Source organism: Crocuta crocuta, unplaced genomic scaffold, assembly GCF_008692635.1.
Source record: "Crocuta crocuta isolate KB4526 unplaced genomic scaffold, BGI_CrCroc_1.0 scaffold179, whole genome shotgun sequence".
NCBI classification, from domain to species: Eukaryota; Metazoa; Chordata; class Mammalia; order Carnivora; family Hyaenidae; genus Crocuta; species Crocuta crocuta.
Window position 1 is genome coordinate 11,335,598 of NW_027551568.1, and position 14,616 is coordinate 11,350,213.

The 14,616-nt window shown below is 35.6% G+C and overlaps 1 protein-coding gene across 1 annotated transcript in view; it reads right to left on the bottom strand.

The window, feature by feature from the left end:
* Positions 1 to 14,047, bottom strand: part of FBXL5 (F-box and leucine rich repeat protein 5) — a 39,431-nt gene extending 25,384 nt beyond the window's left edge. Inside the window, exons 1-5 of the mRNA XM_077750402.1 lie at positions 14,027 to 14,047; positions 8,966 to 9,181; positions 5,993 to 6,088; positions 3,643 to 3,829; positions 1,307 to 1,489 (exon numbers count right to left, since the gene is read on the bottom strand). Of these exons, the coding sequence (XP_077606528.1) occupies positions 1,307 to 1,489; positions 3,643 to 3,829; positions 5,993 to 6,088; positions 8,966 to 9,100 (601 nt within the window). The 5' untranslated portion in view covers positions 9,101 to 9,181; positions 14,027 to 14,047. The remainder of the gene's footprint in view (positions 1 to 1,306; positions 1,490 to 3,642; positions 3,830 to 5,992; positions 6,089 to 8,965; positions 9,182 to 14,026) is intronic.
* Positions 14,048 to 14,616: the final 569 nt, after the last annotated feature.

Sequence of the window (14,616 nt, forward strand, 5' to 3'; positions counted from 1 at the left end):
ACAAAAAATTTAAAAAAAAAAAAAAAAAAAGGAAGAACAAAAATAAAAAAATCTTTTTATTGAAACTTTTTGTTCAAATATATAAAAAACAAAAGAATCATATTCAAGATCTGGTTAACTCCACAGAAGTCTCACACAGCATTTTCACATTTGATCTTCATATCAAATAGTACCTAATTATGTTTTAATTCCAATGAGTTAGTTCTTAACAGTTAAAAATATAGTTAAACAAGAGTACTAAATATATCCATATTTGCCTTGACTTTTCACTTAATATTTCACTTCCCTACAACTAACAGAAAAAATACTTGACATCAAAATATTAATTCTAATCATTTGAATCTGTCTACACAACACTTCAAATTAACTTTGCTCAAAAAATAAATATCTAACAACAGCTATTCTAAACATGCTATATATTAATATAAAAAACTTTTAAATTCAATTTAAAACTTAATTATAAGAGAAACACATATTTTCATGTCCAAGTGATAAATCACAGAAAACAATAAACTTTTACATGAATTTGAGGTTAAGAGTCACTTAGCTGAAACTGTTTTAATTCAATGACAGAAAAATGTATGCCATACTACTTGCATTTACTCCACAACTGCATTATATGCTCATGAAAAGGAAATTTTCTTTAATTATTCACATGTCAAAGTAACTTACCACAGTGAATTAAATATGAAATTGTGATTTGTAGAATAAGGCATTACCAATCACAAAAAAACATGCTAAAGACAAAAACAGATTCAGTTACTTTGAGCCACTACCACGGCAGCCATAATGGTGCCTCATCTTTAAATTTTATGGAATTTATTCTATATTTTTAAAATACTGAATCTATTTAAAGCTGTTCTGACAACCTATTAATTTCATTTTTAACTCCAAACAGTCAAAAGTAGGAGGAAGCAGCACTTAAAAAGTAGCATAATGAATATTCATGAACTCAACACCTATCTTCAACAATTATCAACATTTTACCAGTTATTTAGCATCCTCTCCCCTATTTTTTCCTAATTATTTTTTTTTATTTTTTCTTAAATAGTTTATTGTCAAGTTGGTTTTTTCCTAATTACTTTAAAAGAAATTGGACACATCACATAATCACTCAAAGATACTTTAGCACTGCTAGTTTTTCAAAAGTGTATACAGAGAACACATCATCTAACTACAAAATCTACTTTTTGGTCAACCTCTCAGAATATCCCTCCCTGACCTTGCTTATTAACACCTATGAGTAATCATTTGAAAGAAGAGATTGAAATATTTGTTAAATAAGCTAAAAGTCACATTTACCTACCTCTAGCCCAGTGAACAGGGTAAAGATGTTTCCAAAGAGATCCAGTTTTTGCGAGCTGAGACCATTTAGTGCTTACTTGACTGCATCGACACAATTCTTGAGGATTAAGATAACTGAAAATTGACAGCATTACCTCAGGAGGAAGATGGGTTATACCTGTGGATTGCTCTGACACTTCCGCTTCTGAAATAAAAAAGAAAAACTTTAACATTAAAGGCTGTAAGAGCAAACGCAGTAAGAAATGACAATCACACTTCTAGAAATAAAGTCCAGTGCCTAAAGTCCACTTCTTCCTGCTTGCAAGATGTGAAAAGGAAATAACATGGATTAGTGGTAACATGGGGATGTTCAACTTGTTAAGAACCCGTAGGGTTAAACTATCATGGCCCAAATCATACTTCATCCGTGGGAGCTACAACCATGAACACAGAATTGACTTCCTCTCACAAATGCGTCACAGAAAAAACAATACTCACTTTGTAGCATAAGAAGCATCATTTGAAAAAGGAACCCAGCAGGTTTTACAGCTTCCAGCGTAGAGTCGGCCAGATGATGAGATCTCCGAGGCGTTTTTAGTGACACACAAGAATCTCGCAACACGTCCCATTCACGTATCAGGACCATGTCAGTGTTCTCCTTGTGTTCCCTCTCTGATTTTCACATCTGATATTAGAGGTCTGTGAAATCTAAGTTCTGTAACCCATGGCTAACCTCCTATTTATGAGCCAGTTGAGACAACGTAAACATTTCTAATGCTGGTATACATTTACCAGGAATCTTTTGTCAGCAACTATTATAAAAAACAGTCACTCAGTGTCCAATTTCCTAAAATGAATCACTTCAGTAACTTTCAAAAAAAATGCAAATGAGGCACTGCAATACAAAATATTCTTCATTAAAGGATTACAAAGAATTTGAGGTACTTGGTACATCTGATTTGCCCTCAAAAAGCACCTTACATACAGAAATGCTATGCTCAAATAATTTTAACCTAACCCTTTCCGAATGACAAATATTTAATCATACTACAACTATAATTTGCTTTGAAGGACTGGGAAACTTAAACGTACTAAGTGTGATGCTATTAGATCCCATGTTATAATTACAATTAAACCAGACACAACAGGTCTTGGCTTGGTGTCTAAGGAAAAAGCAGCATTTCAAAGTGAAGCACACAAGTTTTATGGGTTTAATTATAGGTTCACCTATAAAAACATTTTTGTTTCAACATGCATCTCACCTACTTTGTTAAATAAAGAGAAAAGGACCAATTTCAAAGAACTGAAAAAATCAAGCAATTTTAACGGGAATATCATTGCTATTGCCTATCCAGAAACAGAAGAGAAATTTTTACTAGCCTCAGGATGCCAATTTTCTTTAATGAAATTTTAAAAGGCAAAGTTATCAAAGATCAATCATAAAAATGAAGACATCATCTATGAATAAAAAAAGCAAGAATATTTTATTTGTATTTGTCATTTGTTTTCTCAAAGTAACTGTACACAGAAAAATGATCCCTCTCATTCTCAGTCCCGTGCGTATTACTGGATATAAGACAGTGACACATGGAAAATGATGGAAATAAAACTGTAAGTACAACTGATTTTAAAAACAGGGGGAGGGGCACCTGAGCGGTTCAGTCAGTTAAGTGTCCAACTCTTGATTTTGGCTCAGGTCATGATCTCCTGAGATCGAGCCCCACAAATGGCCCACATCTGGCTGCGTGCTGTCAGCCTGGGATTCTCTCTCTCTCCCTCTCCCTCCACCCCTCCCGCATGCATGCACTCTCTCTCAAAAATAAACCTAAAAAAAATTTTTTTTAAAAACTGCTGAAAATAACAAGGAAGGATAAAATCAGCCACGATGGTCAATGGAGCTCAGAAAGTTGGATGATACTGCAAAAGTGCTCTGTATATGGCAGCTTTCAATAATTTTGATTGGCCAAAATAATTATTATTATTCCTACCTAAGTTCCTTTAAGAAACATATTGCCTGTGGCTGAAGAATNGGATGTTAAAATTATCATAAACAATACCAAATTCTTAGAAACTACGGTCTTCAATTAAGTGTGCACTTGTAAATATATGTTTTAAATTTATTCCTCAAAGAAAATCTGAAGTTCACTATCAACAAAACACAGATGGCCTCCAAACTAAATCATTCACTATCAAAACCATATGAGACTGATGGTTTAGTCAGTCTGAATCTCAGGGGCACCTGGCTGGCTCAGTCAGTTGAGCATGCAACTCTTAATCTCAGGGTTGTGAGTTCAAGTCCCATACTGGGTGTGGAGCCTACTTAAAATAAAAGTTAAAAAATAAACATATGAATCTCACCTTTATCTGACTTTTCATCCACAGAATATTTAAAAAACTTCTGTCGCTCCTCAGCTTGATTCCACAGGCTAAGACCTCTAAGGAGTTCCGCAGTGTCCTTCTGGGAGCAGTGCTGTGCAATCACTTTCTTCTTAATATCCTTAAGCTCTTCATAGGTAAAATATTCCATTAACATTGGCTGAAAAACCTAAATGAAACAAAATATTCATAAGGAAAGATGCCTGACAAGTTTTGTTTACACCTTTTTTTAAATGTTTATTTAGTTTTGAGAGAGAGAGAGAGAGACCCAGTGCAAGTGGGGTAGGGGCTGAGAGAGAGGAGGACACAGAATGGAAAGCAGGCTTCAGGCTCTGAACTGCCAGCAGACAGCCCGACACACGGCTCAAACTCACAAGCCATGAGACCGTGACCTGAGCCAAAGTCAGATGTTTAACCAACTGAGCCACCCAGGCGCCCCTACACCTTTTAAATTATTAATAGCTCAAGGGTAGTGTTATGACCCCTTATTTCCAAGAAATAAAAATTTTAGTTGTTGCCACCAAGTTAGTTTATCCAAAAAAAGTGTAAAGAATATCACCAAAAGACCCTTCTTTCTATGGTCTCTCTGGCTAATAAATCCCATGGAATTTAAAAGCATTAAAAGCAGAAGGTTTTCTGTACAGAGAAACACTCTTATCAGTCTCCTATGGTTAGACATTGAGGTCAGTTAACTGCCTTCTGCTACTTCAGTAACTGAACTCTACCTCAACAGGGCTTCTAAATCATGAGAAAAGTACTCAGTGTACTAAGAACCATAAAACTCAGAAGTCTACTGAGACCTTGAACTATCTATATTTCTTCTTCGAAACAGATGCTTAGTCCCAACCTCCAATCTACAGAATTAGAATCTTGAAGAAGTGAAGCCAAGGCTTTTGTTTTTGGGGCAGGAAGGGGGAGGGGAGGTACAAAGATAACTTTGATGCACATCACAGATTAAGAAACACTAGTATAGTTAGAAGAAAAAAAACAAAAAAATACTACTCTAGTAACTCACTAGTAGCTTCACTGACACAATGACTTGGGGACCTTTAAAATATATCCAGGCCAGTATCTCTGACCTAATTTAATTAGTCTAGAAAGAGCTGAAAAGTAGTTTGTTTGTTTTTAAATACAGATCTGAGTTTAAGATGAAACCATAGGTGAGAATCACCAGAGTAACTAATTTACAACTAAACAAGAATCCAGTTCCTCATAAAATTATTTTTCTATTCCTTACAACCTAACCCTGGTACTCACCCCACTTTAGCAAAAGAAGAGAATGGGAAAATGTTCTGGTCAACCGCTCAGTGATAACCCAATACGTGTATAGCAGGAATAAAACTGATAAATTTAACACTACCATTTGATTACCAAAATCCACTACAAAAAAAAGATCATAAAAAATTCTTTAAAGTTACCATGAAAATACACAAAACATTAAAAAGTTTAAAGAATCCGCTAAAGATTCTATGAAGACATTAAGGTAACAAAAAGCTATTAACACTCAATACAATGTCATCTACATAGTAAGAAATTAAGTATTACTTGACTACTTAATTAAATAAGAGGGGTGCCAGGGTGGCTCAGTTAGTTCACTAGTTGAGGCTCCACCTGGGGCTTGTGCTGACAGCTCAGAGCCTGAAGCTTACTTCACATTTTGTGTCTCCCTCTCTCTCTCTCTGCCTCACCCCCATTCACGCTCTGTTTCTATCTTTCAAAAATAAACATTAAAAAAAAAATTAAAAGGCTAAAATGAGCAAATCAGAGAACTCTAGATGCTGGTGAGGATGCGGAGAAATGGGCACCCTCCTACACTGTTGGTGGGAATGTAAACTGGTACAGCCCCTCTGGAAAACAGTGTGGAGGTTCCTCAGGAAACTAACAATTGAACTCCCCTATGACCCAGCAATNATTAAAAGATGTAGAGTAGAGCCCCATAGGTGGCTCAGTCAGTTAAGTGTCTGACATCAGATCAGGTCATGATCTCAGTTTGTGAGTTCAAGCCCTGAATCAGGCTCTGTGCTTGCTGACAGCTCAGGGCTTGGAGCCTGCTTCAGATTCTGTGTCTCCCTCTCTCTCTGCCCCTCTCCCCCTCGCACTCTCTCTCAAAAATAAACAATAAATAAATAAATAAATAAATAAATAAATAATTCAATGGAAAACAACAACTTCTCTGAGGGAACAAAATTAATGTTTTTCTTGGGATTTTCTACCTTTCCTAAAACGAAATGGGGGCTTATCTTCCTATACATTATTTTGAAGAATGAAAGGCAAAATAACATCTTAAAAATGTTATAAATCAAATTCACAAGGGAGAAAAAATTATGCTTACCTCCTCTTCCTCTTTCATGTGAGGAAGAAAATCTCTTGTAAAAGCCTCCAATCTCTCTTTCAGCTGTTTTGCATAATTTAACTGCTCATATTCATTCTAGAAACATAAAAAAAATTACATCCTATGAAAGTTTTGCTTCATTGTTTACACTGTACTGATCTTAGGAAGTCAGTTTAAATAATTTACAACATAAAACTTCAGGGAAAAAAAACAGACTGACAAATAGCAAAGTGATCTCTGTACTTTTCAAAGCATAAAGTATGTCCTTAATAGGAGCACCTGGGTGGCTCACTCAGTTAAGCATCTGACCTCAGCTCATGTTCTCGTGGTCCTTAAGTTTGAGCCCCGCGTCAGGCTCTGTGCTGACAGCTCAGAACCTGAAGCCTGCTTTGGATTCTGTGTCTCCTTCTCTCTCTGACCCTTCCCAGCTCATGCTCTGTCTCTCTCTCTCTCAAAAAATAAACATTAAAAATAAAGATGTTCTTAAAATGTCTTGCAAAGGAACCTAGGATTTTTAGTAATGTGATCTCATGCTTCTTTAAAATGTCATAAAAACTCTAAAAGTAGCAAGTATTTCCTCAAAACTTCTACTGATTTCTAAGGTATACATTTACATAATCTCTATGTTTCAGTTTTCTTAATCTATGTCTGAGCAGACCAGAAGAGCCTACTGGACTACATCACCAGAGTCCCTTCACACTCATCTGGAGCACCCTCTGCTTCGTGATCCACAGCATCTGTTATGTTATGCTGACAAAAGACCACAACTACTTCCAAAAATCAGGTATCAACATACTTCTAAAGCTAAGGAGCTCCCAACAATAGCTAAAAAGTTCTTTCTCACAGGAACTAAGATCTCATCTCCCTGTAACATCTAACACTTCTACATGAGGCCTCTTAACTTATGCAGAATTTTACAAAATAATGAAACTTTTTAAATGTGGGAATAGGGGCTCCCGGATGTCTCAGATTGAGTGGCCAACTCCTGATTTCAACTCAGGTCACGACCCCAGGGTTATGGGTTTCAGCCCTGTGTTGGGGGCTCCACACTGAGCTTGGAGCCTGCTTAAAAGATCTTCTCCCTCCCTCCCTCTCTTTCTCCCTCTCCCCCTCGCCCCTGCTCACATGCACGCACACTAAAATTTTAAAAAATTAAATTTTAAAATCTAAATAAATAAGTAAAATGTGGGAATATTTTATCCTGATGAGTCTTCTGTCGTCTCCTCCGTAGTCTCCTCCTTTTTGTACTAATTTATTCAAATGCTTCCCAATATTCCATCCAATGTCCTATCTCTGAAGATTTCACATTTTCCCGAAGCATGCCCAAATGGCTTCCATTTCCATTTCCCATGCTAATAAATGATCAAATTCACTTATCTAAATCAAATCACTCTTCTGACCCCGAAACCCATCTATACCTCCTCCCATTAATAAGTGCCCACCTGGACTGCACTAGCAGTTCAAATCCAACGTGCCCAAAATGGGTCTTTTTATTCCCCAAGTCTCTTCTATATTCCCTATGGAGTCAGACTCAATTCTCATTCTTGTTCCGTTCTCTTTTTCCTTTCCCTTTTCCTTTATATGCAAGCATTACATTCTATCAATTTTATGTCCTACATAATTCTCAAGTCTGTCTCCTTCCCTCTATCTCCTCTAGCCACTACTTTAGTTCAGATCTTAATCACTTTATTGAACAATACATGAACATGACATAAAACTGAAAGAGTACGAAACTGAAAGAATACAAAGGGTATTCAATAAAAAGTAAATCTCCCTCCCATCACTACCCAGCGCCCTACCCTCACCCCATCACCCGCCTTCCCATACAAGGAGTTACTGTGCCTTCTTCGAGACACGACTACAAGACTCTTTAGAATGCTCTTGGTCTTCCTACTTCTGTCTTATTTCCCTTCAACCCACCCTCCTCCATGCTGCTCAACAGTCCTGCTAGAACACAAGTCTATAAGTGAAAGGCGTGTCACTTAAGAGTTCCAACTTACGTCTATGCTTCACCAAGCCAGAAGGGAGATAAAATTTCAAATTCCCACAGTACATAAATATAAGCAAAAGGAAAATCTTTCTAAATCATTATCCTAAACGACACTCAAATATGTCTAATTTTATGTTATACAATTAAAAAATTGTCCCATTTATCCCTGTACCCTAAAATATGGAAAAAGGAAATACAGTAAATGTTATAGCTAACATTCAATTTTTAAGTAAATAAACTTTTTTTAAAAAGCATTCATTCATTCTAGTCACAACCTCACCTTTAGTCACTAGTAACTGCATTTATTATAGCTTTCTTCTAAGAGTTGAGCAAATGTTACCAGAAAGCAAAAGTTTTGTGGTAATTAAAATTTCAACTTACAAAAACAACTTTAAGGAGTAGCATTCACTATAAACTTTATATACAGTAATAAAAAGGTAGCTGACAAAGATTCTCGTCAACCTGACAGGCTCAGGCTCCTCTGAGCCCTCTTCTCAACCAGGCCTCAGCCTTGAGCTCTGTCAGTGGCCCACTTAGTCTAGTTTTAGCATAAGTCATTCTGAGTCAGTTTAGCAGAAATCCTTCTACCCTTGACATCTGATCATACTCAGTATCTATCCAAGCTCAATATATCGCCACCCTGATCTGCCTTCATCAAAAATCCCTTTGAGTCAGTCTAGAAGATTCTCCCTAGCCTTGATGTTTCCTCTTAGTAATTTTCCTGACCCCCCACTCTGTTCCTTGGCTATAAATCCTTAGATATCCTATTCCAAGTTGAGCTCAATCTCTCTCCCCTACTTCAAAACCCCAATAAAGTAATCCCTTACATAAAGTCTTCCTTAGAAGACTTTGTCTTTAATAAGTGTGGGAATATTTTTTTCTATAACATAACATCATTTACTATAAAATACTAATAGGTTTTGTTAAGACATCCTAGTAAGGACACAAGCTGTGACAGTTAAATATCCATTTTTGCAACTCACCTTTACATTCTTCAGTCCCTTTTCAAAGAGGCTAAGCATCTCAGAGAGTTTATTGTCAGAATGCACATTATAAATGGTCTGGCTGCGTTGTTGAAGCAAACCGATAATGTATTCATTTTCGATCTGCTCATGCATTTTGAACTCCTTAAAAGTAGCATACAGAGACTGCAGAAGAGCACGGAAATCATTGTTGTTGGAAAAGTTCGTTTTAGAAAGCTGAATAAAAATTTTAAAAAGAAAGGCATAATAAATATATGTAAACATATACCAATAAAAAATATTCAAATGCATATCTATTTCATTTTGTACATAGCAAAATACCTCCCTTACACTTATTTGTTCAAGTACACATAAAGGAAATTCATAAATTAACAAATTACAATGGTATAACAAAAAATAAACTAGGGTCAGAAAGGTAATGGTTTGCATTCTGAAGAGCTTGATGATACAGGAAACTGATGCATGCACCAAAAAATCACGTAGCTTCTTTAAATAAAAGGGATTAGACCAGACTCCCTCCAAACCTAAATTTCTGTTATACATATACTAGATACAGATACTGCATAAAGTTATATGGAATTTTAAAATAGTTGTATTAGGATAATGTGATAAGTGCTTTTTTTCCAAAATGTTCTTTATGCTATTATATTACTTTTACAGTGTAAAAATTTAAAAATATTATAGTTTGTTTAAACTTTAATATGAGTCTGTTTCAGAAACAATTATAAAACATTGAGCTATTAGACTATTACTAGGGACACCTGGGTGGCTCAGCTAGTGAAGTGTCTGACTCTTGTTCTTGGCTCATGATCTCATGGCTTGGTTCATGGGATCGAACCCTGCGTCCAGCTCTGCGCTGACAGGGTGGAACCTGCCTGGGATTCTCTCTCTCTGCCCCTCCCCTGCTCGTGCTTGCTCTCTCTCTCCCTCAAAATAAATAAATAAACTTTAAAAAAATTAGATGCTTTAAGGGGAACTAGTTTTTGTTTTTTAAGAAAAAAACAGAATAAACAGGAAAGAAATCATATACTTTTCTGAGGTGGAGGCACTGCAATAGTACAACACGGAAACCTAGTACGTCACAGCATGAGAAAGTAAATGCACTTTCAAAAAAGGCGCAATCAATGACAAAACAAAGAAACACTATTTCCTTTAATTCTATTATTCAACCAAAGAAAATGACTATTCAGATGTAATTTTTTACATTGATGGCAAATTAAATTCTCACGTTTAAATGCATAATCTTATGAAGAAACCGGATTCAAATTAAAGTTCAAAAGAACATAGAAACCCTCCACTGCCATATTAAATCTACTTTCTATTATACCAACTCCAGCTTCAAAGTTCGTTTTCAGAGGGAAAACCTGATTAGGTTAAAAACACAGACAGTAAAATGGAGGAGAAGCAGTTACAAACACTACGCTTCTGAGACTTGGTTTGCCAAGTCTGAGCAGTCTCTAAGCTGCCTCATTGCCTGTTCTCAGCAGTAGTGGGCTTGTGACAAAGCATCAGAAAAGATGGTAAACACCTAAAGCAGAACTATTCCACTATACATGCTAGGGTTAACTAAGTATCTTAGTAAAACGTATGTGTGTTAGGTATGGAGTCATGTGTAGGAAGTGACACGCACTGCTGTGGGAAGTGAACAGGGAACAGATCCCAGTTCTACCGTTTATTTAGCTGTGTAACCCTGAGTAAGTTACTTTACTCCTTCAACACTTTAGTTTCCTCTTGGTGTTAAATGAGAACAATATCTGTAGTTCGCATCTGAAATTAAAATGAATTGGTGCTTAATGTTAGCTCTAGCCATTCTGAAAATTAACCATTTGTTTTTATAATTCATGCTTTTTTTTTTACTCAATTCAAATAGTTAATGGGCAGCTATTAAGAGCTGGGCATTGTTCCTGTACTTGGGACAGATAGATCATGAACAAAACAGACATCTCTGCCTTTATGGAACTTATAGTCTAGCTAAGAGAAGCAACACAAGGACTAGGGGCCACAATAAGTAAGTAAATTATCCAGAACAGGGGGTTGGAAACTTTTTCTGTTAAGGGCCAGATAGTAAATATTTTAAGTTCTACAGGGCATACTCTGTAACAACTAATGTAGCTGTGGTAGCATAAAAGCAGTCATACAAATGAATGTGGCTATGTTCCAATAAAACTTTATTTATGGATAGAGAAATATGAATTTCATATAATTTTCACATATCAAAATATTATTCTTTTGATTTTCTCCAACTGTTTAAAAATGTAAAAACCATTCTTAGCTCCTGAGTCATACAAAAACAAGAGGTAGAACAGACCTGATTACACCAATATAGATTTTATCCTAAGAAATGCTACACAAGATCACAACAAAATTCACTAGTGGCTAATCTTAGCAAATACTATCATGGGTCATTTTATTTTAAAAAATTAAAAATAAGTCTTAGAAATGACAGATAAATCTTAAAACACATACTAGCTATACAATTTTTAAAAAACAAAAACCAAAGCATGGCAAAAAAAAAAAAAATTTCCCTCACATAACTTAAGGAAAGTAATATCTTAAAAGACATTCAAGAAATTCTGCATTCATTCTCATTGGACTATTAGAAAATCTTTCAGATTTAATAACAAGCTAAGATAAAAAAAACCAGGTTCATACTACACATTGCGAGCCCAGTGAGATATATGAAAGGGCTCTACGTTATTTATGGAGTCAATCCAGCTTAGTGGCTCAAAGTGCTGCCCTGACTCTGGAGCCAGATTGCTTAGAAATGACTCCATCTCTGCCAGCAAGTCACTAAATGGCTCTCTACCTCAGTTTCTTCATCTGTAAAATAAGGCTAATAGTATTAACTACCTCACAGAGTTCTTGTAATAATTTAACAATATATCTAAAAAACACAGAATATGATATAAGCCCTACTTGGGTTTTTCTGTTATTTTTATACTTAGCCCAAATAAAACTATCATTAGAAGTCCTTATGCTACCCAAATCACTTCATTTCCACTTGAAAGGAGCAACTGCTTCAGCCTGGTACCTAAAGTCAAATTTAGAAGCTAAAAAGATAACCAGAATGCATACAATTTAACTTTTAAAAAATCGGTTTATATGAATTTTTAAAATTTAGCTTGCCTCTGCAAACACAGAAACTTGAAGCAAAAAACCTAGACACTAATAATATCTGGGCCATATTGAGGCCTATGAGGCACTAGATACTAAGTGTTGCTTTTCTTTCTTTTTTTTTTTTAATGTTTATTTATTTATTTTGAGAAAGCTGCCAGCACAGAGCCCAATGCAGGGCTCAAACCCACAAACCATGAGATCATGACCTAAGCAAAACCAAGAGCTGGGATGCTTAACTGACTGACTGAGCCACTCAGGTGCCCCTAAAGTAGGTATTTTTAGATAAAGTAGGTATTATAATTCTCACTTTATAGATGAAAAACCTGAGGCTCAGAAAAAATAACTTGCCCAAAACCATACAACTAGTATAGACAACAAAACAGAGATCAAATCTCTATGACTCTAAAACTTACGTTCTTTCTGCAAGATACAATACTGGTTCCAATCATAAAGCTATCTTTCCACATCCAACATAGTGAACTGTCAGAAAGAATGCTTGCTATAAAGCAATAGTTCTCACCAAAGGTCAATTCTGCCCCCCAGGAACTAATATGCAAGGACATTTTTGGTTGTTAACCACTGCAGAAGTGCTACTGACATCTAGTGGGTAAAAAGCTAGGGATCCAGCTAAACATCCTACGAAACATAGGACAGCAGTCACAAGAACGAATCATCCAGCCCAAAATGTCAACAGTGCTGTGGTTGAGAAATGCTACTCTAAAGAAGTATTTTTCAAACACATTAAACCATGACCTTTAGTCTGAAATACAATGCAACCTAGACACACACACATCACAACACTTGAAACAAATTTCAGGAAATAATCATTTCCCTCTCTACCCTGTGATGTACTCTAATACATACCTTTCCATTTCATTTTTTAAAGGCTATTTCTATCCCATGAAACTGATTTCATGACCCACTAATGGACTATAGGACACACTACGAAAAACACTGTATGCTACAATACGATATAAAATTTACTAAATGACTTATTAATTTGTATACCTTGATGCCTGGCAAACTCAACAATAAATCTATATAGAACAGGATACACATAATCAACAAATAGTAACAACCCAGTAATATGGTATCTTTCATATTTAAAAGGATTCATAACTGGTTTTCTGTCTCAGACACTCTACAACCTAAAATCTTAAAACCTGGCTTCAAACTGACTCAAAAAGCTGTATCACTTAAGGACTAGACTAAGTTCAAATATATATATATACATATATATATATGAAAAATGAAAAATAGTACAATAAAAACCCAAAGACTATTACCTCAAATAAATTTTTACTTTTTATGTGCTCGGCCAATGCTCTGATTCAATCAATGGAGATTTACACTCAATTAAAAAAAAAACACTTTAATAACTATCTGATCAAACTAACTGTATGGACAGAAAAAAACTACAGCCCACAGGTGAAATGTTTGCATAAAATTATGTAACAAGTCATAAGTAGCAAAATCATTAAGGTAATACAAAAAGCACAGGCTTCAGAAGGGGGGAAAATCCTATGATTAAAATTCTGGCTCTCCTAATTACCAGTTGAGTGGGTTGGGTAAATTACTTAACTAAGTATGTCATCTTTAAATGACAGATAATACCTGTATCAAGAGGCTCTTGTAAGGATTCAAAGAAATAGTGTAAGCATGTAGTAAGAACTCATTAAATTCCCTTTTCCTTCATCTTCTAGTTCTCAATTCAATATTCCCTCTAATAAACCAATCTCCCTGATACCAGTCAGTAATAGCTTTTACAGGTATGCAAATAAAAACAAGGAAACTAAATTCTTCATAAACCTACATTCATCCAATTTTTTAAAAATAACCTATTCAAAGTTATTACTAGCTTATTTCCCTCCTATAGGGCTTAGGTTATAAAATGCCCTTTGTTTATAAATTGATAAAAGTAAATAGCACCTTTTATATCTTTACCTGAAAAACTTGGGCACTCCATACAGCCTCCAGCACTTGAATCTTTTATACCGGGCTTATGTGTGAGTCTGGGAATCTCTGTCTTATGCACATCCTTAGAAATGCCACCTACTTTGTTCTCAGCACTCAGTTCAAAGAGACTTAGACCACTCCTGACACTTAAATGCACAACTGACCACATACTTCCCTGGTCTCCCAAATTTGGATTTCCAGCTCAGCACAAATAGACTGTAAACTCCTTAAGAGGGATCATATCTCATATCGCCAATTCACGCTACTGACACAACACAGGGCCAAGAGACAGTAAAGACTCCACACTTACTGGCAGAATTAATGTTGTTAAATTTTGAGGACCAGAGGAAAGACTGAGGAATTGGAGTAAACTGGAAAAAGGATGTCATCCAATGAAATGTTCACTAAAATTTTACCTCCCAATTTGGAAGATGAGTGAATTAGCAAAAAGATTTCATAACAGACTGTTAACCAAAAAAATTTTTTTCAGAAACTACTGTGGTTTCATTCAAATTAAATTAAACTAGAAATCATGACCCTGGGGCACCTTAGGTGGCTCAGCTGGTTAAGCATCCGAC